This window comes from Balaenoptera musculus, chromosome 6 (assembly GCF_009873245.2).
Source record: "Balaenoptera musculus isolate JJ_BM4_2016_0621 chromosome 6, mBalMus1.pri.v3, whole genome shotgun sequence".
Taxonomy (NCBI): Eukaryota; Metazoa; Chordata; class Mammalia; order Artiodactyla; family Balaenopteridae; genus Balaenoptera; species Balaenoptera musculus.
The window spans coordinates 81015767-81042876 of record NC_045790.1 but is presented as its reverse complement, the minus strand read 5'-3'; the positions used below and the strand labels follow the sequence as shown (position 1 = coordinate 81042876).

Below are 27110 nucleotides of genomic sequence, written 5' to 3'. Positions count from 1 at the left end.
GGGAGCAGAGGCAGCTCGCAACTCTGCTCCCCGGGAGGGCAGAGTCAGCAGCTCGAGACGGCTCCTGCAGTGAGTGTAGGAAGTGTTCCGCTGCCTGAGAGCTTGCACAGGGCAAAAGGCTGTAATGGCAGGTTCTGCCCCTCCCCTTGCACACTGCCCACACAATGGTGCCTGGCCTCTAAGGCGGCCCAGGCTTCCTCCTCGTACAGCCTCAGGTGTGGTTGCACCAGACTCCAACCCCTTCAGGCTGTTTCCGCACAGCCCACCCCAGTCCTCTCCTCAGGTCTGATCTCCAAAGCCCGAGCTTCTTCATCCAGCCCCTGTCCACACTAGTGGACACACATCTCAGGCTGGAAAGTGCCAAGCAGTGGCACTGACCATCTGTGCAGGTCTGTCTCCATTCTAGCTGCTGCAAACTGGTTGCTGTGCTCTACTCCAAGGCTCTGAAGCTCCCTCTTATAATGGCTGATCTCTCCGCCAGCGAAGGAACTTCCGAGGGTGTGGGAACCTTTCCTCTTTTACAGCTCCCTCCCAGGGGCCCAGGTCCCATCCTGATTCCTTTCTCACTTTTTTCCTTTTTGTCCTACCCACTTACATAGATTTTCTTGGTCTTTCAGAGGTATGAGGTCTTCTGCCAGCATTCAGTGGATATTCTGTGAGAACCTTTCCACATGTAGATGTATTTTTTTTAATTAATGAATTTATTTATTTATGGCTGTGTAGGGTCTTCGTTTCTGTGCGAGGGCTTTCTCTAGTTGCGGCAAGTGGGGGACACTCTTCATCGTGGTGCGCGGGCCTCTCACTATCGTGGCCTCTCTTGTTGCGGAGCACAGGCTCCAGATGCGCAGGTTCAGTAATTGTGGCTCACAGGCCTAGTTGCTCCACTGCATGTGGGATCTTCCCAGACCAGGGCTCGAACCCGTGTCCCCTGCATTGGCAGGCAGATTCTCAACCACTGCGCCACCAGGGAAGCCCTAGATGCATTTTTGATGTATTTGTGAAAGGAGGTGGTGAGCTTCACATCCTACTACTCCGCCATCTCGATTGCTCTCCCCAGAAGGAACTGAGTTCTGAGTGGTGATGCCTGTCAAGGCCAGGAGTTGAACGTTCCCTATCAAATGTTAAGAGGTTGTATACAGAAGACGTATGAGTAAGGCTGTTACCTAGGGCTTCTGTAATAGGAACAGCTGGGACACACACACATACAGTGCCCATCTTCCGCCACGTCATTTGGAGGCAGAAGTGGGAGGAACACGGAACACCTATCCTACCCTAGCTCTTCCATGGTTGGGGAAGCATCTGGAAGGAGACTGCTCTGAGTAGCCTGCATTGGTTGACTGTGCAGGGCTTGCTCTCCCAGAGGCCAGACCCACCCAAGAGAATCTACTCCATCTGATTATTTTTTCCTTAACTGAGCCAAAAATCTGTCTCCCTGGCTAAATCCTACCCATACTTCAGGATCCTACTTCATCATCATTCCATGGAACACTTTCCTTGATCTCTTCAAATCTTAGTTATGTGCCCTTCCTCCATGCTCTCCTACCCACCTACCCACCTATGTTATCCCCATGGTGGCACTGAATCCTCTGCATTGAAAAAGTCTGTTGATCTGTCTTCTTAAAGGAAGGCACTTTAAAAATTTTTACCTAATTAGCATTTCCAGGTTGGGTCCTCTGCAGGTATGTTAAATACACCTTCTTTGACTTCATCACTGTTAAATGTCCAGCAGGTCAGGGCCACAGAAACTTCCCTCCAGGGAACAGACTTCATTCTGTTAACACCCATAAGTTATTCCACAAACTGCAAATCTTATTAAAGGTACAAGCACCTAGCCCACAGTCTCTTTTTCTTCAAAGAGGTCATCAAGCAACATTATGGCAAATAACTTGGTTGGATCAAGGAATCCTCTGTGAATATCAGTAAATAAATGGGGTTTTAGAGCTAGAAAAAACCTAGTATGATCCCATTATTCTACAAATGTTTACTGCCTAATAGCTCTGCCAAGGAAAGAAGGTGCAGCTCACGCACTATGATTCATTCCACAGACACTGGCGCTTATATGCCAGGCACTGTGTTAGGCACCCTCTCACGAGACTTGTTGAAAAGGACCCTCTTTTGAGCCTTCTGACCCCAAACACCTTGATAACAGAAACTTGCGTTTCAGTCAACCTCTGGGACTGCATCACCTACAATTCTGCTGTCACCCGGGACAAGTATACAGCTGACCCCTGAACAATGCAAAGGGTTAGGGGGCACTGACCCTCCATACAGTTGAAAAATCCACATATAATTTATGTCAGCCCTCCATATCCGGTTCCACATCTGTGGGTTCAACTAACCACTTGCATGGTACTCTAGTGTTTACTATTGAAAAAAATCCATGTGTAAGTGGACCCAGGCAGTTCAAATTCATGTTGTTCAAGGATCAATTGTATATTTACCATCCTAGGCTTTTCCCCATCAATATCACTCCTCTTTGTGAGTGACTAAAGAAAGCTGCTTCCCCACTAGGACAGAGGCTCTTCAGAGGCCAGGTCACATGCTGTGATCTAATCACTGCTGGAAATTAAGCCTCAAGGTGTCAAAACCATCAGAATCTAAAAAGTATGCATGAAAACACATTTTAAGCCATAAGCACACTAGGAATTCTTTTCCCAGAGACAGATCAGGATATTATTTTTTTTCTGATGCAGAGTCACATACCTGATTTTCACAACAGCTTAGGTAAAGAAAAACAAGAGGCATTTAGATTTCCTGCTCACATCTCTGCTGGAGGGAGATCAAGTATGCTACAAGTGCCCACTACCCAGGATCAGATACAAATGGGGACAAGCCAGACAAGAGCATGGAAAATGTGCACTTTAAGCCTGGCCTTGCCATAGAAGTGGCTCTGATAACCACATCCCAGTGCTCAAAGAAATATAAGGATCACCTGTCCTGAATGAGTCATCCAAGGCCCATTTTTACCATGTATTCCCTAACGGATGTCCCAGCTGCTGTGTAAACTTCCTCCTTTCTCATTTTCAGAGAGAGCTGGATTCTGTCTTCCTTCCTCCACTGCCCCTGGCCCCCAGCACGAGCACCACACACCTCAGCTGCTCCCACTGCCTCAGAAGAACCTTGAAGAGCTGAGTCTGGGGGACTTCCCTGGTGGCACAGTGGTTAAGAATACACCTGCCAATGCAGGGGACACTGGTTCGATCCCTGGTCTGGGAAGATCCCACATGCCGCGGAGCAACTAAGCCTGTGTGCCACAACTACTGAGCCTGCGCTCTAGAGCCCGCGAGCCACAACTACTGAGCCTGCGTGCTGCAACTACTGAAGCCTGCACACCTAGAGCCTGTGCTCCGCAACAAGAGAAGCCACCGCAATGAGAAGTCCACACACTGCAACGAAGAGTAGGCCCCTCTTGCTGCAACTAGAGAAAGCCCGCACACAGCAACGAAGACCCAACGCAGCCAAAAAATAAATTTAAAAAATAATAATAAATAAAAAACACAGATGTTTAAAAAAATTTTTTTTAAATAGTCACCTTCTCTTTTAAAAAAATAGAGCCGAGTCTGAGCATTAGCCACATACCTAAGTCTCTCCATGTCATAGTCCCGTTCCTCACAGCACCCCTCTGGACACTGACTTCTCCATCTCCCCCTGGCAGATAAGGTTGGTGGCAGCATCCCTTCCCATCGGCTTCTGGTATGGCTTCCTGTAACTAGAGGTTGAAACCTATTTCCAAGACTCCCTTGCTGCTAGGATTCTAGTTGCAAATTAAGTTCCTATATATGTACTCAGAGAAGAAGGAAGCAAGATGGAAGCCAGCCTCTTAATCTTTTGGCTGTTTGTGCTGACAAGCAAGGAGGTACAGCATGGGTACTGATAGCATGGGTGGCTGAACCAGAATTTCAGTGTCAAGTTACCAGCTTCATGAGTTCAAGAAGCAGCTGAATTCAAGTAGCTTCATGAATTCAAGTGGCTGCTTCATGCCTGGCTGGCCACCCCGGCTGTGTTCTTGAACTCAGCAGTTCCAGTAGCAACCTCCTGATTCCCGCTCCTGCAACCCTTTAACAATTTTATAGTACTTTATATCCATGTATTAAACTCCTTTCTCCTTAAGAATATCTAGGACCATTTGTTTTCTGCACTGAACTCTGACTGATTCACTCCCCTCAAAAACGTGGCTTTCAGAGCTGACTCCTGCCCTCTGTGTGGCCTGAGCCAGGCGGAGCAAGTGGGTTAATCATTTCCTCTGATTTGGCTCTGCTCTGTTTCAGCAGTCCGGAACTAAATTAGTCTGTTTTGGCAAGCCCATCACATTGGTGACCTGAAGCCTCCTCTTCCAGCCCTACTGGGCTTTGTCCTCACCACGTACTCCTCCACTGGGCCTTCCACAGCACTTCACATTTCTCTTTATTAACCTTTATCCGTCAGATGTGGTCCAAGGTTCAGCCTGTGAGATCTTTTGCCCCGGCCTACCCCAGGCCCAGCCTCCCACATCCCACACACGAACCATCTGCCATTTACAACCACAGCGACACCAAAGGAGGGAGATGGAGTCCAATAGGGCCAACACTTTATATTTCTGCTTGAGACCAGCACAACTAAGATGCTGGCTTCTGGCTTCATACCCGTGCCAAAGTACGGCTTCTTTATCCCTCTTTCTTTACAAATAAAAAGGCAAATGGATAGAAGGAGTGCCTATGATGTGGCCAAAATGCTCTGTCTGGAAAGCACACCTCTAGGTGATTTTCCTCCGCTTTGACTGACGGTCCAAGGCCTGGGCTGGGGGCAGTGGGATGGACAGGGTGCCCAGTTTGTGATCCTCCTCCCTGCCCACTGCCAGAGAAACCCTTCTTTTAGAGATCTTCAGCCTCATGGCTTTCGCTATCTCCATCATCCTAAGGAACAAACACAAACACATAAAACAAATGGAGAGTCTCCTCAATGTGAACGCTCAGGGAGGCTTGGCAGGAGGGGGCAGCACATTCGTGCTCCAGGCCATGAAGACAGAATTCCCAAGATAGCCACAAGGGGCAAAGCTCCCAGCAGAGAGGCAGACAAGATCCCCCTGAGAGCCATCAGATTCCCATTTTAATGTGTTGCCATCAGAAAATATCTATATAAATGATGGAAAACCAGGTTATCTAGATCCTACTGATAACTGTGTTTACTTCTTGTAGCAAGGATTGAGCACTTGCTAGAATTTTACAGACTTCAGGTATTTGTTTCTCTTGTATGTTCAAACTCACTACTCATGAGAATGCCATCTGTGGAGCCCTCAGAATAATCCCTCTCTGGATTGCTAGAAGAGTCCAGATAAGGGTGTTTTCCTAGGCTCTCCTGAAACACCATCAGGGTCCTTGGAGGTCAGATGCTCCTAAATCACTGACAAAGGCCAATATACCCCACAGTTCAGCATCCTGGGAGGCTCTGCTCCCTACTCAGTCTGAATCCCTTCTAGCAGGGCTAGAAAGGGCCTTAAAGGTTGCCACCTCTGCCAACCCTCCCAGTCAGGTCAGAGAAGCCCAAGTGTGACATCCCTGCCAAACTGCAGCTCTGCCTTGCCTTGGACAACCCCCTGGCAGCTCCTTCCATCTGACTCTGAGAAAAGTGCTTTATGCTAAGCTGAAATTGGGGTTCTCTTATATAACTTCCACCCCTAGGTTACCCCATTGGGACCATACAGAGTCCCTCTTCCCAGAGACAGCAGTTTGGAGACTGGAGATTGCTCAGTTACACAGGGATGGAAGGCTCAGGTTTGAAGCCCAACTATTCCCCTTCTTGGCTGTGTGACCCTGGGAAAGTCACTGACTTCTCTGAACCAAAGATTCTTCCACTGTTTCTTAGCGACATCACTGAGATATTATGACAGATTTGGTACTGTGCCTAGCAAAGCGAAGGCACGTGGTAATGTCTGATTGCCCATCCATTCAATCAATTATTCATTCATCTGAAAACTGTCCCCAGGTCCCTCGACAGTGCCTCATGCTTTCCAGCAGTACCAGAACTACATCAAAGCGCCCTAAGGGAGCTTTTACTTCTTTTGTGCTCACCTTTTCTCACTGAGCTTCAAGTCCCTCTGTAACACTGTCAGGTCAATCTGGAAGCTGTTTATGTGCAAAGCCAGTATGATCACATAGGCGGTGATCTTTGCCTTCATAGAGTCTGAAATTAAGTTCCGCAAACTGCAAATCAGTGGCAATAAAAGAGAGGCAAAATTAAACTCCGAGATGATTTCTCCAAAAGCAAAGGAAAAACATCCAAGCCTGTTCCCTTATGCATTCAAAATGTCTTCTCATCCCGGGGAGAAGAAAAGGAATTAGAGCAACATCCCTTGTCCCGTTGTGGTGCCCAAGCCTTCACGCACAGTGGAGCAGTGAGCCAATGCCAGTGTCCCTCCAAGGGGACAGAGAAGGCCACACCTTCCCCAGGCACAGTCAGAGCCTCACACTGGCGAGGACCCTCCCCATCTTCCCGGCCTGCTCAGCAGGGCTGCTGGGAAAACAGTCATCCCAAACTCAGCTGCCGATGATTCTTCCAAGCACACTCAGAGCAGGACACACACGGCAAGCAAGTGGCAGGAAGGAAGCCCAGGTGTGCTGCTTGGGGTGCTTTCCTCAAAGTCATCCCACTGGCCTGCCCTTTCCTGCAACACTGCCTCTCCATACAACAGTAGTTCCGTGGACATTAGGCAGAGGTCCTTGGAAGAAGAGTGTGACATGAAGTCTTTGTTACAGGACTTCCCAGAGCCTTTAACGTGAGCTTCTCCCAAAGGGATAGAGTCTGTACTACAGTGTTGCCTAAACTCACTTGACCCCAGGAGCCCTCCAAATGGCAGTGCCCTCTTCAGCACAGTGTCTCTGTGGACACAGACTGCAATCCAAGCCCCCTCCCCACTCTCACCACCCTCCCTGTCCTGCTTTCTCCTTTTTCCAGGCAGAAGCCAAGAAATCAAGCCCCCTGACCTGCCATTGTTGTAGATCAAGCAGGTAAACTGCTTCAGCAGTTTGGTGTTAATGATGTGGGGAATTCCAGGTCCCAGGGCACCTACAAGACAAAATAGAGTCTGATCGTTTTCTTTCAAAACTCTCAGGACACACCTCACCTATGAGCTGGGAAAAGAGGACAACAGTTGGGCCACTGGAATAAACAGAGGCATGTGGGAAGAGAAGAAGGGGCTTGTGAAACAGAACAGCCACTTTCAAATGAACATGTGCTCAAGTGTGCTTCAGCCTGCAGACCATACATGCACAAGAGATGTTCATGACAGGGTGGTGACAGGAAAGAAAAGCAGACTCCAATGAGGCCTAAAGATACAGAGTTCAAAAGATGTTAGAAAGCAAAACAGATTGTGGAGAAAGCCCAGGGAGAGGGAAAGAAAGGGAGACTGGAATGTGAAAATAAGAATTAAGCAAATAGTGAAAAACATGAGTACAGGCATAGCTCAGAGACATTGCAGGTTTGGTTCCAGACCACCGCAATAAAGCGAGTCACGTGAACTTTTTGGTTTCCCAGTGCGTATAAGTTATGTTTATAGTATACTGTAGTCTATTAAGTATGCAACAGTATAAGGTCTAAAAAAAAGTGTCCAATAATTAATTAATTAAAAATGAAAATTAAGAAACAATGTCCAGAGGAAACTTGCACAAGCCTCTTAGATAGCCTAATCCACCAGAGGGCAGACAGCAGAACCAAGAAGAACTACAATCCTGCAGCCTGTGGAACAAAAACCACTTTCACATAAAGACAGACAAGATGAAAAGGCAGAGGGCTATGTACCAGATGAAGGAACAAGATAAAACCCCAGAAAAACAACTAAATGAAGTGGAGATAGGCAACCTTCTAGAAAAAGAATTCAGACTAATGATAGTGAAGATGATCCAGGACCTCAGAAAATGAATGGAGGCAAAGATCAAGAAGATACAAGAAATGTTTAACAAAGACCTAGAAGAATTAAAGAACAAACAAACAGATGAACAATACAATAACTGAAATGAAAAATACACTAGAAGGAATCAATAGCAGAATAACTGAGGCAGAAGAACGGATAAGTGACCTGGAAGACAGAATGGTGGAATTCACTGCTGCAGAACAGAATAAAGAAAAAAGAATGAAAAGAAATGAAGAAAGCCGAAGAGAACTCTGGGACAACATTAAACGCAACAACATTTGCATTATAGGGGTCCCAGAAGGAGAAGAGAGAAAGGACCCGAGAAAATATTTGAAGAGATTACAGTCGAAAACTTCCCTAACATGGGAAAGGAAATAGCCACCCAAGTCCAGGAAGCGCAGAGAGTCCCATACAGGATACACCCAAGGAGAAACACACTGAGACACATAGTAATCAAATTGGCAAAAATTAAAGACAAAAATTATTGAAAGCAGCAAGGGAAAAATGACAACATACAAGGGAACTCCTATAAGGTTAAGAGCTGATTTCTCAGCAGAAACTCTACAAGCCAGAAGGGAGTGGCATGACATATTTAAAGTGATGAAAGGGAAGAACCTACAACCAAGATTACTCTACCCAGCAAGGATCTCATTCAGATTCAATGGAGAAATCAAAAGCTTTACAGACAAGCAAAAGCTAAGAGAATTCAGCACCATCAAACCAGCTCTACAACAGCTAAAGGAACTTCTCTAAGTGGGAAACACAAGAGAAGAAAAGGACCTACAAAAACAAACCCAAAACAATTAAGAAAATGTTAATAGGAACAGACATATCGATAATTACCTTAAACGTGAATGGATTAAATGCTCCAACCAAAAGACACAGGCTTGCTGAATGGATACAAAACCAAGATACATATATATGCTGTCTAGAGACCCACTTCAGACCTAGGGACACATACAGACTGAAAGTGAGGGGATGGAAAAAGATATTCTACACAAATGGAAACCAAAAGAAAGCTGGAGTAGCAATACTCATATCAGATAAAATAGACTTTAAAATAAAGAATGTTACAAGAGACAAGGAAGGACACTACATAATGATCAAGGGATCAATCCAAGAAGAAGATATAACAATTATAAATATATAGGCACCCAACATAGGAGCACCTCAATACATAAGGCAACTGCTAACAGCTATAAAAGAGGAAATCGACAGTAACACAATAATAGTGGGGGACTTTAACACCTCACTTACACCAATGGACAGATCATCCAAACAGAAAATTACTAAGGAAACAGAAGCTTTAAATGACACAATAGACCAGACAGATTTAATTGATATTTATAGGACATTCCATCCAAAAACAGCAGATTACACTTTCTTCTCAAGTGCCAACGGAACATTCTTCAGGATAGATCACATCTTGGGTCACAAATCAAGCCTCAGTAAATTTAAGAAAATTGAAATCATATCAAGCATCTTTTCTGACCACGCTATGAGATTAGAAATCAATTACAGGGAAAAAAATGTAAAAAACACAAACACATGGAGGCTAAACAATACGTTACTAAATAACCAAGAGATCATGAAGAAATCAAAGAGGAAATCAAAAAATACCTACAGGGAATTCCCTGGCGGTCCAGTGGTTAGGACTCGGCGCTTTCACTGCCGGGGCCCGGGTTCAATCCCTCATCAGGGAACTAAGATCCCGCAAGCCACACCACGTGGCCAAAAAAAAAAAAAAATACCTACAGACATATGACAATGAAAACACGACGATCCAAAACCTATGGGATGCAGCAAAAGCAGTTCTAAGACGGAAGTTTATAGCAATACAAGCCTACCTCAAGAAACAAGAAAAATCTCAAACAATCTAACCTTACACCTAAAGGAACTAGAGAAAGAAGAACAAACAAAACCCAAAGTTAGCAAAAGGAAAGAAATCATAAAGATCAGAGAAGAAATAAATGAAATAGAAACAAAGAAAACAATAGCAAAGATCAATAAAACTAAAAGCTGGTTCTTTGAGAAGATAAACAAAATTGATAAAACCATTAGCCAAACTCATCAAGAAACAGAGGGAGAGGACTCAAATCAATAAAATTAGAAATGAAAAAGGAGAAGTTACAATAGACACTACAGAAATACAAAAGCATCCTAAGAGACTACTACAAGCAACTCTATGCCAATAAAATGGACAACCTAGAAGAAATGGACAAATTCTTAGAAAAGTATAACGTTCCAAGACTGAACCAGGAAGAAGTAGAAAATATGAACAGACAAATCACAAGTAATGAAATTGAAACTGTGATTAAAAATCTTCCAACAAACAAAAGTCCAGGACCAGATGGCTTCACAGGTGAATTCTATCAAACATTTAGAGAAGAGCTAACACCCATCCTTCTCAAACGCTTCCAAAAAATTGCAGAGGAAGGAACACTCCCAAACTCATTCTATGAGGCCACCATCACCCTGATACCAAAACCAGACAAAGATACTACAAAGAAAGAAAATTACAGACCAATATCACTGATGAATATAGATGCAAAAATCCTCAACAAAATACTAGCAAACAGAATCCAACAACACATTAAAAGGATCATACACCATGATCAAGTGGGATTTATCCCAAGGATGCAAGGATTCTTCAACATACGCAAATCAATCAATGTGATACACCACATTAACAAATTGAAGAATAAAAACCATCTGATAAAAAAAGTCCATATCTTAATTAAAAAATACTTTACTGCTAAAAAATGCTAACCATCATCTGAACCTTCAGCGAGTCATAGTAGTGACATCAAAGATCACTGACCACAGACCATCATAATAAATATAACAATGAAAAAGTTTAAAATATTGTGAGAATTACTGAAACCTGACAGAGAGACACAAAAGTGAACAGATACTCTTGGAAAAACAGCGCCAACAGACTTGCTCAACACAGGGTTGCCACAAACCTTCAATTTGTAAAAAACACAATATCTACGAAGGACGATAAAGTGAAGCACAATAGAACGAGGTGTGTCTGTACAGACCCTTGGGTGCCCAATCACAGGAACACGACTGCAAGCACCTTATGCCTAAAACCACAGGTGTCTCCCTCTGGGTTTCTGACTCTGGGTGGATGTGAGTGTGTGGCAGCCACCCATGCCCTGGCGATCGGTGGCACGGGTTACTAGCAGAAACTGACTTCTCTCCCAGTCAGAAATAGCTGACACAACAACGTGCCACAAGCCTTCACAAGCAAGGCCAATTTTTCTTCCCCCATTTTTGTCTAACTGTCCCTTAAAACGTTCATTTGATTTGACTGGATATTCAACTTTGCCTAACACAGAAGTAGTGAATGTTAGCTCTGAGCAATCGTATAATCCAACCCGACCCTATTTTCCAAGGAAAGGGCTTGGTAAGTTCTCTCAGCATGTCAGCAGTACCAATCGGAATCCCACTGTTACACAGTTATAAATAAAGACATGGAAAGACATGTCCATTTCCCCTCCACTAGAGCTAGTCTAAGAATTATAGACAAATAACAGACTGAAACTAACTAGAATAAAATGTCTATCATGATATGTGCACCCCAAAGTTCATAGCACTATTTACAATAGCCAAGACATGGAAGCAACCTAAGTGTCCATCAACAGATGAATGGATAAAGAAGATGTGGTATACATATATACAATGGAATATTATTCAGCCATAAAATAGAATGAAATAATGCCATTTGTAGCAACATGGATGGACCTAGAGATTCCCATACTAAGTGAAGTCAGACAGAGAAAGACAAATACCATATGATATCACTTATATGTGGAATCTAAAAACATGATACAAATGAACTTATTTACCAAACAGAAATAGACTCACAGACATAGAAAACAAACTTATGGTTACCAAAGGGGAAGGGGGGGAGGGAGGGATAAATTAGGAGTTTGGGACTAACAGATACACACTACTATATATAAAATAAACAACAAGGACCTAGTGTCCTTGTTGTTGTTCCTTGCACAAGGAACTTTATTCAGTATCTTGTAATAACCTATAATGGAACAGAATCTGAAAAAGAACATATATATGTATAAATACATATGTAACTGAATCACTGTGCTGTACACCTGAAACTAACAATATAAATCAACTAAACTTCAATTTAAAAAAAAAATGTCTAGCATGGACTTACTTTTCCGCTTAATCACTTTCTGTGCTCGAAATCTGATGAGAGTGTCCAGAAACCATATGCACCGGGCCTGGCGGTCTCGGCTCTCCTCACTTGATGGCAAAGACTTCAACGCTTCTATGACAAAGGAGCAGTGACTACAACAAGGGAGGGAAAAGGAGGAATGTGTTAAGACCGGCTCTGTCAGGAGCCATTCACTCCTTCACAATGAAAACAGCAGGCACCCTTCACACCTGGTACACAGTCAACAGCTGAGGAAGGGCCATCCAACCAGCTCCTTATAATAGGAGGAGCATGATTTAGTGCAGGGACAGTAAAGGTCTAGATAACAAATATTATACATTTTGTGGGCAACATGGTCACTGCCACTGTAATGCAAAGGCAGCCATCGATAACATATAAATAAATGACTGAAGCTACGTTACAATAAAACTTTATTCACAGGCAGTGGGCCAGACTCAGCACTCGGGCCATAGTGGGCCCAATCCTTATGTGGTGGTCTGGAGCACAGCCTCTCAACTATCTGGGTTTGAATCCCCATTCTGCCATGCAGTGGCTTGGGCAAGCTTCTGAACATCTCTGCCTTGGTTTCTTCACCTGTAAATTAAGGCCAATGATAGTACCCTTGTCCTACGAGTTTTTGTGGATTAAATGAGACAAGGGAAGCAGTGCTTGGCACATGTAGGAGCTCCATCAATGTTGGCTATTATTTTTACATACTGTTGTTCTACCACTATCAGGATCATGAACTCGCAGCGATAAAAGGCTCTTCAAGATCATCTTGTATCGGCCTCATTTTACATATAGGAAAACTGAGGCTCAGACAGGGGAAGATCACACAGTCCATCAGGCAGATGGGGACTCGGTTCTCCAGACTCCCAGCCCAGGACTCATTCCTGCACCTGCCCCTGAGCCACGATCACATCAAGACAATGAAGAACCAGTAAAGACCACTTCTTTGGAGAGAGGGAAAAACATGTATTTTCCAAGACTTTGGATTTCATTGACCAGTAAAATTTCCAAACGAAAATTGGGGGAACCAACATAGGGTTGACAACTTTTTATTTTCTCAAGATAAGATTATTAAAAGAAAAAACTCAAAAGCAAAAAAACCTCATCATCATTAAAAAAAAAAAACTGTTTTAAAAGCCAAAAAGTGGGGGTGGGGGTGGAGGGAGGAGAGGAAATCATCTCTGAATTATTTAAAATATACTATATTTAAAATACATAATTTAACTTTAGAAAAGCTCACTCAGCACATCACCACAGATAAACCATCACTTCAGCTGGCACCTACTCCCAGGCCAGCACTTGGGCCACACCAGTGACAATCGGCAACAGCATAACATTGGCTGGGGGGGTGGGACCGATACAGGTCAGCTCCACTTCCCAGCCCCAGACTACAAGGCCTCACCACCCTCTGCCCAGTCACAGGTTCCATGTACTCACAGGCCAATTCTCTCCCTTGAAAGCCACCCACAGCCTTGGGACAACAGGTCTGGGAGCTCAACCATTTGAGAAAACACTAGCTCGTTCATGTTCAAATGCTGAACAGACGTATATCCTCACTGACTAACACCCAAGGTCTGCTTCATGTCTGACTACTGTTGTATCCCAACATCACTCCCCAGACACTCCATCTGCCCAAGTCGGGTACCTGTTCTCTTCAATCATCTTCAGTATTTCTTCTGAGGTGACATTCCTGAAAGCTTCAGATGGGCTCTGAAGAGCGTCATACTCCGCAGGGGAAAGAACTAGTTATAGGTCAAGAACAACCTGACCAAAATGGAAACATCCAACTAGCTAGATCATCTTATATCGGCCACATTTTACAGATGGGAAAACTTGAGGCTTAGAGAGGGGAAGATCACACAGTATGTCCGGGCAGAGCTTCAGGACTCAGTTCTCCAGACTCCCAGCCCAGAGCTCATTGCCTGCCTGGGCTTTCTGCCTTCTCTTATCACAAAGCCACTGCAGGGACTTTCCATCTGACTAGAACCACAAGTACGGAAACTCTACATTCCGACCCTTCTTTATAAAATCAGTCTGCCCTAGACTTTGGGCACTGGCCAACTTAAAAGTCGTATTTTGACTCTTCACGGAAGGTGACCCCCACAGGGCTGAACCGTGGGCATTCTGCATTTTGCTGAAGGATGGGTTTGAATTCCAAGGCCGGAGAGGCCACTGCTGCAGCAGGTGCCTCAGCTAGTGAGGGAGCCTCGCTGACTTCCCAGCAATAGCGCTGGAGCAACTGCAAGAGTCTGGGGCGAGCTTCTATGAGCATCACAGGACCACTGACACCTTCAATAGAGCCTGGCCATGCCACTCCTGTGAGCATATCCCAACCTGGGAAATGAGGTGGCGTTTCTCCCACAAAAAGGATACGGTCTTCAAATTTATACACGTCTTCAGGCTTGGCTGCATCCGCGTGGCAGGGAGGGAGGTAGAGGGAGTCATCCTGCAAGTCATCGTGGATGGCGTCACTGACCAGGGCTTTTCAACAAAGGAAGAGTCAGTGTCAGTGTCACCCTGCTCGGCTTCAAGTTCCCCCACACTCTGCAACCCATGCACTCAAGATCATCTTCGCCTGGAACCCCCTCATCTGAACTTCACAAATTGTCAGTGAAAAAGAAAAATCAAATTATGAAGCTAACTATCACACAGGAATAACCATGTAAGAATTAAGTATGCACACAGACAAGAACAGAGAAGAAAACAGGAAAATTGTAATAGTTGGTCTTCTAGAATGATGGGAAAATGGGTGAATTATTTTTCTTTTTAAATGTCCTTTAGTAGCTGAGAGTAAACTGAACAAAAAAAATTGAAAAATTTACTTAGACATTAAAGTATATCTTTGACTAAATGGAGACATGTTTCTATGTTCCTGGATGGGAAAACATAATATTATAAAGATGCTGATTCTCCCCATATTAATCCCAATTGGATTTTGAGAGAACTTGACAAAATAATTCTTAAGATCACCTGGAAAAAAAAAGCATGCTACAGGACTTCCCTGGTGGTGCAGTGGTTAAGAATCCACCTGCCAATTCAGGGGACACGGGTTTGAGCCGTGGTCTAGGAAGATCCCACATGCCGTGGAGCAACTAAGCCCGTGCACCACAACTACTGAGCCTGCGCGCCCTAGAGCCTGTGCTCCGCAACAAGAGAAGCCACCGCAATGAGAAGCCCGCTCACCGCAAGGAAGAGTAGCCCCCGCTCACCACAACTAGAGAAAGCCCACGTGAAGCAACAAAGACCCAACACAGCCATAAATAAATAAATAAAAAAGCATGCTACAATAACCAGTACATCTGTGAAAAATAAGGATGGAGGATAAATTTGCCCTATCAGACAACAAACTGGAAGGTGAGGCTACTACAATCAAAAGGACCTGATGCTGCTACAAGAATAGCCAGTCAGAATGATGAGCGAGAACACAATTAAGAATGTGGCAGGGGCTTCCCTGGTGGCGCAGTGGTTGAGAATCTGCCTGCCAATGCAGGGGACACAGGTTCGAGCCCTGGTCTGGGAAGACCCCACATGCCGCGGAGCAACTGGGCCCGTGAGCCACAACTACTGAGCCTGCGCGTCTGGAGCCTGTGCTCCACAACAAGAGAGGCCACGACAGTGAGAGGCCCGCGCACCGCGATGAAGAGTGGCCCCTGCTCGCCGCAACTAGAGAAAGCCCTTGCACAGAAACGAAGACCCAGCACAGCCAAAAAATAAATAAATTAATTAATTAATTAATTAATTTAAAAAAAAGAATGGTAAAATGATACAGATGATTTTTTAAATCATTTTTTACAAAAGGAAAGGATGGAGTTGGGGACAACTGGCTAATCATTTGGAAAATATAAAATTAGGTTTATACCATAGACCAAAAAAAAAAATCATCATTAAATTGTAAATGCAAAAAGTTAAACTGTGAAAGTACTGAAAGACAACATAGGAAAATATATAATCATCGGGTATGGAAAGATTTTCTAAAACTTACTAAAATTCCATTTTAATAGAAAAACTGCTCTCATATATATATAACTTTCTCTTATGTTCTTATAATGCATTTGAACAATAAACACGTTACACATTTTAAATAATACAATTTAATACTCAAGCTGCTGAAGGATTTAGGAAAAGAAAAAGATCCAGTGACCTCAAAGTGTCTCTAGAGGCTAGCTCATCATCATCACATCAGCCTTTTTGACTAAAACCTCCCTGTAACTCACAGAAACTTGAGGCCGTCTCCCTCCTCTGTGCCCTGCAGGCTGTAGCCCTGGCACCAAGGACACAGAGGGCACATAACCGTTCCCATGTCTGTCTCCTCTACTCGACTGTGAGCTCACTGAGAACAGGCCATGTCAGATGTTTCTTATGATTTCCAGTCTGTTCCTAAGAAGGCCCTCAGGGAGAAGCAGGAAGGAATCCAGCCCTAAATCCCATCACTTCCATCTGTGGGGCAGGTGAAAGATCTCAAGAGAAGGGAAAGCTGTTTCTACCAGCAGCCTCTTACCCCAAGTTCCAGCTGCTTACCAGTCACACCCTTTGTATCAATTATACTCTCTGCAGCTTTAGCCACTGCACTATTCAAAGATTCACTGCCAACTTTGTTCATTCTCCTGGAGTTCAGAGCCCGCTTCTGTTTGGTGGTACCAAAGGCTTCAATGCAAGAATCCATCTGTGCAAAAGACAAATTTGGTCACTGGGAACGGGCTGAGCACTGTTACTCCTAGCTGTGTGACTACGGGTAAACAGCCTCTCTGAGCCATTAATACCACTTCTGTAAATTGGGTTGACTCATACCTAACTACCTCATAGGCTTGTTTTAAGAACCAAAAGATATTAAGAGATTTGAAGTACTTGCTTTATAAACTGTAATGAGCTATTTATAAATCAACAGTGTTTTCACCTGTAAAATAAAAAGACTAGACTTAGGGTTGGTAAATCTGGGGCACATGGCTTACCGGTTTTCCAATCCTACACCGAAAACAGACATTACTAATAGATCGCTCACTCTCCCTCTGAGCCTGAAGACAGCTTCACTCCCCTCCAGGCAGCACTGGAGACTCAATCAGTTTGCCATCCTGGGGTGAGATGAGCTTTGTAGGAAGCTTCTACATTGAAAATCCTAAAGTGTACTTTGTCTTGATGTGAAGTTTCCAGGCTTCCAATATTTTCTGAAACTTGGATTAAATCCTGAAAATAAGTGTTATGCTACAGCCCAGAGAACCAGTTCCAGACACTGGCACAGAGTTGTGTATAGCTGCCCCAGAGGGGAGGTCTGCAGTCTGTGAGGCCAAGGAGGCCTCTGCAAGTAGGAACTGTCCAGAGAACCACAGACTGAATGAGCTGGGAGCAGCTAGGGAGACCCCTGTGTTCAACCAGCTCATTTTACTGATGGAGAAACCCAAGGCCTGGAAGGAACTCGCTTTAGGTCTCACATCTTAGTTCTGTCATACTTACCTTTTCTCTAAAAGATTTGGTGTGACTCTCTAGTGTCGATTCACTCTGAACTGATTCATCTACAAAACACAAAACAAAAACAAAGAAAAGAAAGCAAACTGTTACGGCCTACAGACTGTAATAGTGTTTAATATTTGTTTAACAGTTAATCTAAGAAAAACAGATTTCTTTAGTACAGGACTTCCCAGAGCTTAACATGAGTGTATACTGTGAACATTTAGTATGAAGCTTCAGTATACAGTTAGAGGATTTGGAGAATAAATTAGAGTCAAGTGAAGGGGTCATGGATCCAAGCCCTTCATTTCACAAATAAGGAAACATGAGACCTCCAGGTGAAATGACTTGCCCCAGGCAATGCAGAGATGGGATTAGAAACGAAGTCCTCCGCTCTTCCCAGTATATAGTTCTGCCCTCCTTGTAAAAGACCTAAGGAGGAAAGATCAAGAGGGGGACCTGGAGCTCACCTCCCCCAACAAATACATCAAAAATACATCTACATGTGGAACAATTCTCACGGAAAACTAACTAGAAACCGGCAGAAGAATTCCTATACAACCAAAGCATGCTGATGTGTATAAAATGGATGACTAACAAGGACCTGCTGTATAAAAAAATAAATTAAATTAAAAAAAAAAAAAGAGTTCCACTAACCAGGTAGTAGGGTCGGGACCCCCCCCACCCCCCCCCCACCCCCCCCACCCCCCACCCCGCCCTGAGAGGGATCTGAAAGGAAGAGAAGGTCTGCATGGGCTCACTCCACACCACAGCTTGGTACAGGATCTGGGCCAACCAGCCCCTGGAAGAAGACTGGGTCTAGCAGCTGGGGAGCAGCCCCTGCCCCTGACAGGGTGTTGACAGCCATGGAGCAGAAAGGAAGGATCACCTCACACACTCCTTGGGCTTTAGACCCCCAACACCAACCACACCCCATATCAAGGTAATAGCGGCCACCACACCCTGAGGACATTCCATTGTGTATGTATGTAAAATTGTTCATTAATTTCTTAATTAAACACATTTTTGTTTTTATATGTAAAGAAGTTGTAAATATTGGTTTATTCTAGCCATTATACATATATACACAATGGAATACTACCCAGCCATAAAAAAAAGAATGAAATTTTGCCATTTGCAACAAAATGGATGGACCTGGAGGTCACTACGTGTAGTGTAATAAGTCAGACAGAGAAAGACAAATAGTGTATGCTATCATTTATATGTGGAATCTAGAAAATACAACAAACTAGTGAATATAACAAAAAAGAGCAGATTCACAGATAGAAAGAGCAAACTAGTGGTTACCAGTGAGGAGAGAGAGAAAGGAGGAGGGGCAATATAAAGGTAGGAGAGTAAGAGGTACAAATTATTATGGATAAAATAAGCTACAAGGATATACTGTATAACACAGGGAATACAGCCAATATTTCATAATAAATGTAAATGGAAAATAACCTTTATAAACTGTATAAAAATAATTTAATTAAAAAACATTTTTTTAAAAATACCAATGAATGTATATACAAAACAGAAACAGACTCACAGGGCTTCCCTGGTGCCTCAGTGGTTAAGAATCCGCCTGCCAATGCAGGGGACACGGGTTCCAGCCCTGGTCCGGGAAGATCCCACATGCCGTGGAGCAAGTAAGCCCGTGCGCCACAACTACTGAGCCTGCACTCTAGAGCCTGCGAGCCACAACTACTGAGCCCGTGAGCCACAACTACTGAAGCATGCGCGCCTAGAGCCCGTGCTCTGCAACAAGAGAAGCCACCACAATGAGAAGCCCATGCACTGCAACAAGGGTAGCCCCCGCTCGCCACAGCTAGAGAAAGTTCATGTGCAGCAACAAAGAGCCAACACAGCTAAAAATAAATTAAAATAAATTAAAAACAAAAAAACAAAAAGAGACTCACAGACATAGAAAACAAACTTATGGTTACTAAGGGTGTGGGGGAGGTACAAATAAGGAGTATGGAAGTAACAGATACAAACTACTATACATAAAATAGATAAGCAACAAGGATGTACTGTATAGTACAGGGAATTGTACCCAATAGCTTGTAATAAACTAAATGGAATATAATCTGCCAAAAAAAAAAAAAAATATATATATATATATATATATATATATCATATGCCATACACCTGAAACAAAATACTGTAAATCAACTGTACTTCAATTTTTTAAAAAAGTTAAAAAAAAAATTTTTTTAAGACCTAAAAGCAGGCATAAACATGAGGTATGTATTATTTACATGAAGCTCTGTAATCTCCCACAGAGCATTCATGTAAGGGGCAATATAATCTAGTGGACAGAAGCACAAGCTCTGGAGTGACCGTGCCACATTTAAATCCCAGGTCTCTCATATACGCCAGCAGTACGATCCTGCCAAAGTCATTTAGACTCTGGGCGAGGTTCATCATTGATTAAACAAAAGGAATATAATACCTACCCCACAGGATTGTTATGTGAAGTAAATGACGTAGTGCATTGAAAGTACTTAGAACAGTGCCCAGAGCATAGTAAGGACCCAATAAATGTTGTGCGTATTTTGATATATGCTGGTTAGAATTAACCAATATTTACAAATTTTTTACTTGTAAAAACAAAAACGTGTTTAATCAACAAATTAATGAACAATTTTCTTTGCCTCCTCAGAATACAGAAGAGCATTTGGCGGATAACTTATGTGCAGTTATATTTGTTTGCAAAGCAGGGAATTCTTAACCTAGAGACTATGGACCCCTAGGAAATTCACAGCTGGGTTTTGGGATGCAAGATCCCTTTAAAATTATGTGCAAAATCTCACATTTTTTGTAAATTCCGTATGTTTCTAGGAGTTAGGTCCAGGTCCTTATGAGATTCTCAAAAGGGCTGAGACCACTGCTTTGAGAAAATGAAGTTATTAGAACTAATGCCTCTGAAGGTATGAAGCAGATTCACAATGATCCTAATGATCCTTATCTAACTCCCTCCCCTACCATGGTTCTCAGTATTTAAGATTTAGGAACAGGAGCCCCTTGAGTTTGACCCTCTTATCTATCATTTTGGAAGATCCCACTCTAGCCCTGAACATTCTAAAATGCCAAAGTGGAGAAGTATTGTAACTTCTCCCAGTGGATTAGAGAGAAAATGGATCTCTTCCCAAATTAGAAAGTGTAGAGACTTTGCATCGACCTGGAAGTTACTGTCTAACCTGTAAGCAACTTCTATCATCTACCAGAGATTCTAAAACCTCTACTCCAGGGCTTCCCTGGTGGTGCAGTGGTTAAGAATCCACCTGCCAATGCAGGGGACACGGGTTCGAACCCTGGTCCAGGAAGATCCCACATGCTGCTGAGCAACTAAGCCCGTGTGTCACAACTACTGAGCCTGCGCTCTAGAGCCCGTGAGCCACAACTACTGAACCCGCGTGCCACAACTACTGAAGCCCATGCTCCGCAACAAGAGAAGCCACCGCAATGAGAAGCCTGCACACCTCAACAAAGAGTAGCCCCCGCTCGCCGCAACTAGAGAAAGCCTGCGCACAGCAACAAAGACCAAACACAGCCAAAAATAATAAAATAAATAAATTTTTTAAAAAAATTTTAAACCTCTACCCCAACTAGAACAACTAAAAATTAAGAAAGGCCCTCGATGGAAAAGAATATCATATATGCCCTCCAATACTCTGCTCTGATCAGTGCTCAACTTGCTTTAACTAAGATTAGTTTCCTGATCTTAAGTCTGTAAACACTGTAGGGACAGATCTGTGTCTGTTTTGCTATATTCACAGCCCCTAACTTGTGCCTGGAGCATAGTAGGTCATCAATAAATATTTGCTGAGTAAAAGCACTTTTAAAACTTTTTCAAATGGGAAAAAAAGAACCTTTAAAAAATAGCTACAAAATGTATTTTACAAATCAAAAAGTCAAACCGACTCATCCAGCAAACCTAAAATATTCAGCATTTCTTTGAGCCTTCATGACTAGGACCTACCGGAAAACAGCGGCTGCATATTGAACAATTCAGCATCATATACTTCCATTTGGCCAGAGGTCTTGTTCAAAATTCCCACAAAGTGCCTGAATAAAGAAGGAATAATACCAGTGACAATGGATTATTCAAAAGGTATTGTTTATACAACCTCCTTTTTTTCCACTTTAAAGTTCTCAACCGGGCTTCCCTGGTGGCGCAGTGGTTGAGAATCTGCCTGCTAATGCAGGGGACACGGGTTCGAGCCCTGGTCTGGGAAGATCCCACATGCCACGGAGCGGCTGGGCCCGTGAGCCACAACTACTGAGCCTGCGCGTCTGGAGCCTGTGCCCCGCAACGGGAGGGGCCGCGATAGTGAAAGGCCCGCGCACCGCGATGAAGAGCGGTCCCCGCACCGCGATGAAGAGTGGCCCCCACTTGCCTCAACTAGAGAAAGCCCTCGCATGAACCGAAGACCCAACACAGCCAAAAATAAAATAAAATAAATAAATAAAGTAAAGTTCTCAACCTTCTTTCTGCCCCAATACACCTGAGGAAGACATCACTTGCTCATGAGTAACAATAATCCCCTATAGCAGCCAATTCTCTGCATGGGGAGGGAAAGGAGGAAAGGGTTCATGAAGAGGCTCCGGGGGCAGCGGGGGGCGGGGAGCCACCAGGTGATTCTTGTAGCTGATCACATTTGGGCTCACTGCTGTAGTGGGAAACCCTTCTGGAATATACGAATCTGGAATTAAACACTACAATTTACTGCACGTATAAATTCTATGGAGGCAAAGACAAGTAAGACCTCGGTAATTATGAGAAGACCAGTTTAAACTAGAAAATCTTTGTAAAGGGATGATAAAAGTTAAAAGTTTCAAGCATATACACACTAATCTGACTTCTATCAGGGTGGTTCAGGGGGGACCCTGAAAGGGGCTTGTTTGTGATTCACTGATGGCTATCTTCACAAGGACACTGCATTATGCCAACCCCTGACACTTAAGACTGCTCAGGCTGGACAATCTTCACTGTACCAAGGAGTAGACTGGGGGTCAGTAAAGGGCAGAATTGCCCCAAGTCAGTAATCTTTCCAGAGCTAGACAGAAATTCTGGAGCCTTGGACACTACCAAATCCTTTTCTTGTAGTTAGTTCCAAGGCAGATTTCTGGTAAACTCTGGCCTATCGATCACACATTCCAAATTAGTGGAGACAGCTGTCTTTCGGGAACAAGATAGGTATAAGCAAAGAATACTGCGAGTTAATGATGTGGTCAGAAATAACGAAGGTGGTCAAAAGGTACAAACTTCCAGTTATAAAATAAGTAAGTCCTAGAGATGTAATGTACAGCATGGTGACTATAGAAAATAATGCTGTAGCATATATTTGAAAGTTGTTAAGAGAGTAAGTCTTAAAAGTTCTCATCACAAGAAAAAAATTTTGTAACTATGTGTGGATGTTAACTAGACACTGTAGTGGCCATTTGGCAATATATACATACACTGAATCATTATGTTATACCCCTGAAACTAATATAATGTTATATGTCAATTATATCTCAATTAAAAACAATTTTGGGGACTTCCCTGGTGGCACAGTGGTTAAGAACCTGCCTGCCAATGGGGGACACGGGTTCGATCCCTGGTCTGGGAAGATCCCACATGATGCGGAACAACTAAGCCCGTGTGCCACAACTACTGAGCCTGCGCTCTAGAGCCTGTGAGCCACAACTACTGAGCCTGCGTGCCATAACTACTGAAGCCCGTGTGCCTAGAGCCCATGCTCTGCAACGAGAGAAGCCACCGCAATGAGAAGTCCGCACACCACAATGAAAAGTAGTCCCCGCTCACCGCAACTAGAGAAAGCTCATGTGCAGCAACAAAGACCCAATGCAGCCAAAAATAAATTAATTAATTTACAAAAAAAATTTTTTTAAGATTACAAATGAATGAGGTTTTCAGGAAATTAAACAAATGTAAGTCACTTTTCAATTTCAGGAATGTCTACATGCTGGTGTGAGGGCCCCGGGGTCTGGGAACACAGGAATTTGGTAAATCTCTCTAGATTTCCCCCACTGCCCCTAAAATAAAGACAGAGAAGAGCAGTGCCAGTGCCACCACCACCCCCCCCGGCTTCCCACAATCCCTTTCCCCTGTCCCTACCTGCAGAGAGTGTTGCATTTCAGGGCTCCAGTCCCAAAATTGTTTCCCACATAGGAAAGTCTGTCTGTTTCAGCTGCCTAAAATGTAGAGGCGGGGAAAGCTCCATTACAGCCAATGTTGAAAGATAGTAAATATCTTGACTCCCTTTTCCACATTTGCAGAAGCTTTAGAATCCAAACCACAGGTGGATTAGAACGAGAGCCTCTTTGAGATGATCCAGCTCCACTATCTCTAAGTGAATCTGGGGTATCCCTGGGGGAAAGGCAAGAGGACCTTTGAAAAGTCCCAGGTAGTGCTGGCTTCTAGCTGGTCTGAGAAGTACTTGGGGGAGCTGTACCACAGGACTTGGAAGATGGGCCCGGGGCTCTCAGAACTTAGAGGCATGCAACAAAATGATTCTGCAGACAACCCCAAAGTCCAAGCCCTTCTTGAACCTCTTTGCTCTCCTCTATCATGACTGCTCCTTATATGCTCTCAGGACCGTGGAAATGGTTAATTCACTCCTCAATCAGAGCCAAGCTTTCCTGCTTCCCCATGTTTGTCCTGGCTATCCTCTTCACCTGGAGTACTAACTTCAGCTGTTAAACCCTCCTCCATCCTTCAGGGTTCAGCTCCCATGCACCCTCCCCCAGGAAGACATTCTAGCAAGCAGAGACTTCACTGACTGAGCTCACTCCGCCCTGCTCTGTACTCTCTCTCCCAGGGACCCTGAGCTTTATCTATTTCTGTATGAGTGTCCCTCACATCCAGTTCTCACCTCTCTAGAGCAATGCTTCTCAACCCAGGGAATTACCCCTCTGGGGATATCTAGGCATGTCTGACAGTCTGTTTGCCACAACTGGGAGGTGCTCCTGGTAGCTAATGGGTAGAGGCCCGGAAAGCTGCTAAACATCCAGTGCTGCACAGGAGAGCCTCCACATCAAAGAACTATCTGGGTCAAAATGTCAATAGTGCTGAGGCTGAGAAACGCTGCTCTGGAGTACGAGCTCCCTCAGAGTGGTGCCAGCTCTCACTGAGCTCTTTCCCTAGCAGCTTACAGCCCAGGGCCACAGTGGGGCTCAATAAATGCTTGTTGAATGAACAAATGAATAAAAGGCTAGCACTTCACCACAAGTGTGAAACTCAGTGGAACCTGTCCCCATACCCCAGCCTGCTGGGGCTCAAAATTGCTATCCCCCCTTTTCTCCACTCACTCACTCCTACCTCCACCCACACCCAGGAGGCCTCCTGAGGCCTGAAGAGTGGAGACGACGGGCCACGGCAGCACTTACCAGGATCCGCTGACTCCTCTTTCTGGGGTTTGTGGAGTCATTGCTCTTGTACAAGGTAAAGCGCATGTTGCCTGGATTCTGTAGCTTCCCGTTGGAGAACTGGACTGTAAGATTGCAGCCCAAGAATGAGATGAGAGCACAAGAGTATGGTGGGGAGGAAATGGACTGTCAACGGGAGGGAGTGACTGGAGGAATGGGTATGGCAAGGAACCCAGGTCCTGACCCAAAGGGGGACTGAAGGAGGTCCTGGTCCAGGTGGCAAGAGGGGCTGGGGAGGGGCTCTGACAGGAGGGAATAACTAGGGGAATGGGGCTGACTGAGGACACCTCGGCCAAATCTAGAAAGACAGAGGGAATTCCTGGCCAGCAGAGAGAAGGAAATAGAGCAGGTGTGAGACCTGGTGGGTGAGGAGATGACGGGCTCCTGGGTACATACGGCCCTGGAGAGGGGGTAACTGGGATTTCCTCATCCAGGTGGGAGGTGGTACCAGAAAGATGGTGCGATGACAGAGGAGCCCTGGCCGAGCGCCAAGTAGTGGGGGAGACTATAAGGGATCTTGGCCCAGCTGGGAACGGGCACCCGACGGATGTGGGAAGTGGAGCGCTGTAGCAGTACCGAGGCGGAAGGGGAGGAAGTTACGGGGAACTCTGCTCCAGCTTCGCAGTCTTTACCCAGTAGAGCTCTCTGGCTCTCGTCGGGCTCTCCACAGTACAGCCACCTGGCACTCGGCAACACCTCCGCCGCCATCTCGCCTCTCCAGACGCCAAGCCCAGTACCTAAAACAGCCGGGGCCAGTAACGCGTTTAAGCACACGCAAAGGCAACGCTCCGGGCCGGAAGAGGCGTGGCCTCGCCGAGCACCGCCCTGCACGCATAGAGACTCCGCCCCCAGCAGGCACCGCCCCGCTCTTTCCCTGAGCTCGGAGCGCCATCCCCGCCCACTCTTCGCCCCGCCCCTCCGCGCGGAGAGGCGTGGTCTCCATCCTCACCCTGTCCCGCTCCCTCCTCCGCCGGCCTCTCCAAGGCGCAGCACCTGATTGGCCCAGCACTCGGCCTGCGCATTTCAGGCTGGGTACCTCTAGGGTGAGCAGCGCATACAAGTCTTGCCTAAACGTCGTGCGGGGTTTCTTCCTCAGCACTGTCTAGGTAGGGTATGGTCTATCTCAACTACGGTGTAAATATGTCTTACTAAGATCTGAAAGTCCGACTTCAAATTTAGAATTCTCTGATAGGCAATCCTTGAGCTCCAGCTAAATGTGGCGACTTGCGGAGAACAGCAGTTCTCCAGGACCTCATTCCACACACCTGGACATCAGTCCTTAGGCCCCAAAACTTGGTCCACAATCCTGTAAACAGGGCCATGATCAGTTCTCGGGTCTAGACGTGCATACTGTGGCTCAATCAACCCTCCGAGGATGGACCAGCGGGAGAGGCCCAGCAGGCTCAAGGATTCTGGGGTGAACTAGAAGGGAAACCTAATCTGATGGGCATGTCCCTTCATCCCTGTGGATTCAACCCTCCCTCCTACATGGGGAGTTATTAGAACAAAAGGAGGGTCAAAGCAGGGCCTGCAGGGCCTTTGAGCATGGACCCAAGCCAGGGCCCCTTTTGCCCAGTCAAAGGCAAATACTGTTGAAGGGAAAGAACCATGTTGACTAATCTCTGTTCTCCAAATTGCCTTCTTTCGAGACTCATCCTCTCCCCCGACACATACCTCCAACACGATCCGAATAACCTTAACACCTGAGCTCCCCTTTGCCTGAGCACATCACTCTTTTCTAATTACTCAATCTCAAACTTACAAAAACATTGCAAGTACAGTGCAAAGAACTTTTTTTGCCCTGAACTTTTTTGAATGAGTTACCAACCTGATGCCCCATCACCCCTGAAGATCATGTATAGTATTTCCTACAGACAGGAACATCCCTAAATAGCTACAATACAGCCATCAAAATCAGGAAATTAACATTGCTGCATTACTACCATATAATCATCATGCCCCATTTAAGTTCACCGACTGTCCCAGTAATGTTTTTATAGCAAAAGATCTTGTCCAGAATCCCATGTTGCATTTAGCTGTCATAGCTCTGTAGTCTTCTTCAACCCAGAACAGTTCTTCACTGACTTTGAATTTTAAATTTTAAAGTTTATAGGCCAGTTATTTTGTAGAATGTCCCTCAATCTGGGTTTATCT

At 44.8% G+C, this 27110-nt stretch overlaps 2 protein-coding genes across 8 annotated transcripts in view; one reads left to right on the top strand and one right to left on the bottom strand.

The window, feature by feature from the left end:
* Positions 1–3223, top strand: part of FBXO10 (F-box protein 10) — a 72433-nt gene extending 69210 nt beyond the window's left edge. For 5 of the 7 annotated variants that reach the window (XR_005020414.1, XR_005020415.1, XR_005020413.1 and 2 more), the window contains one exon: positions 3028–3162. Coding sequence is in view for 2 of the 7 variants with exons in the window: in XM_036856540.1 (XP_036712435.1) it covers positions 3028–3132 (105 nt within the window). In the remaining 5 variants the exon portion in view is untranslated. Of the gene's footprint in view, positions 1–3027 lie in introns of all 7 variants that reach the window. The other 2 variants (XM_036856541.1, XM_036856540.1) reach the window with 1 other exon arrangement.
* A 1163-nt stretch (positions 3224–4386) lies between these two features.
* On the bottom strand, positions 4387–25778 carry POLR1E (RNA polymerase I subunit E). Its single transcript, XM_036856841.1, has 12 exons — positions 25589–25778; positions 24918–25021; positions 23647–23723; positions 21505–21590; positions 17529–17587; positions 16599–16743; positions 14454–14561; positions 13726–13822; positions 12072–12205; positions 6960–7041; positions 6048–6179; positions 4387–4892 (listed from the first exon to the last, which is right to left on the bottom strand). Exons 1-12 carry the CDS (start codon positions 25662–25664, stop codon positions 4733–4735), a joined length of 1260 nt encoding a protein of 419 aa, XP_036712736.1. The 5' UTR covers positions 25665–25778; the 3' UTR covers positions 4387–4732.
* Between the last annotated feature and the right edge of the window lie 1332 nt (positions 25779–27110).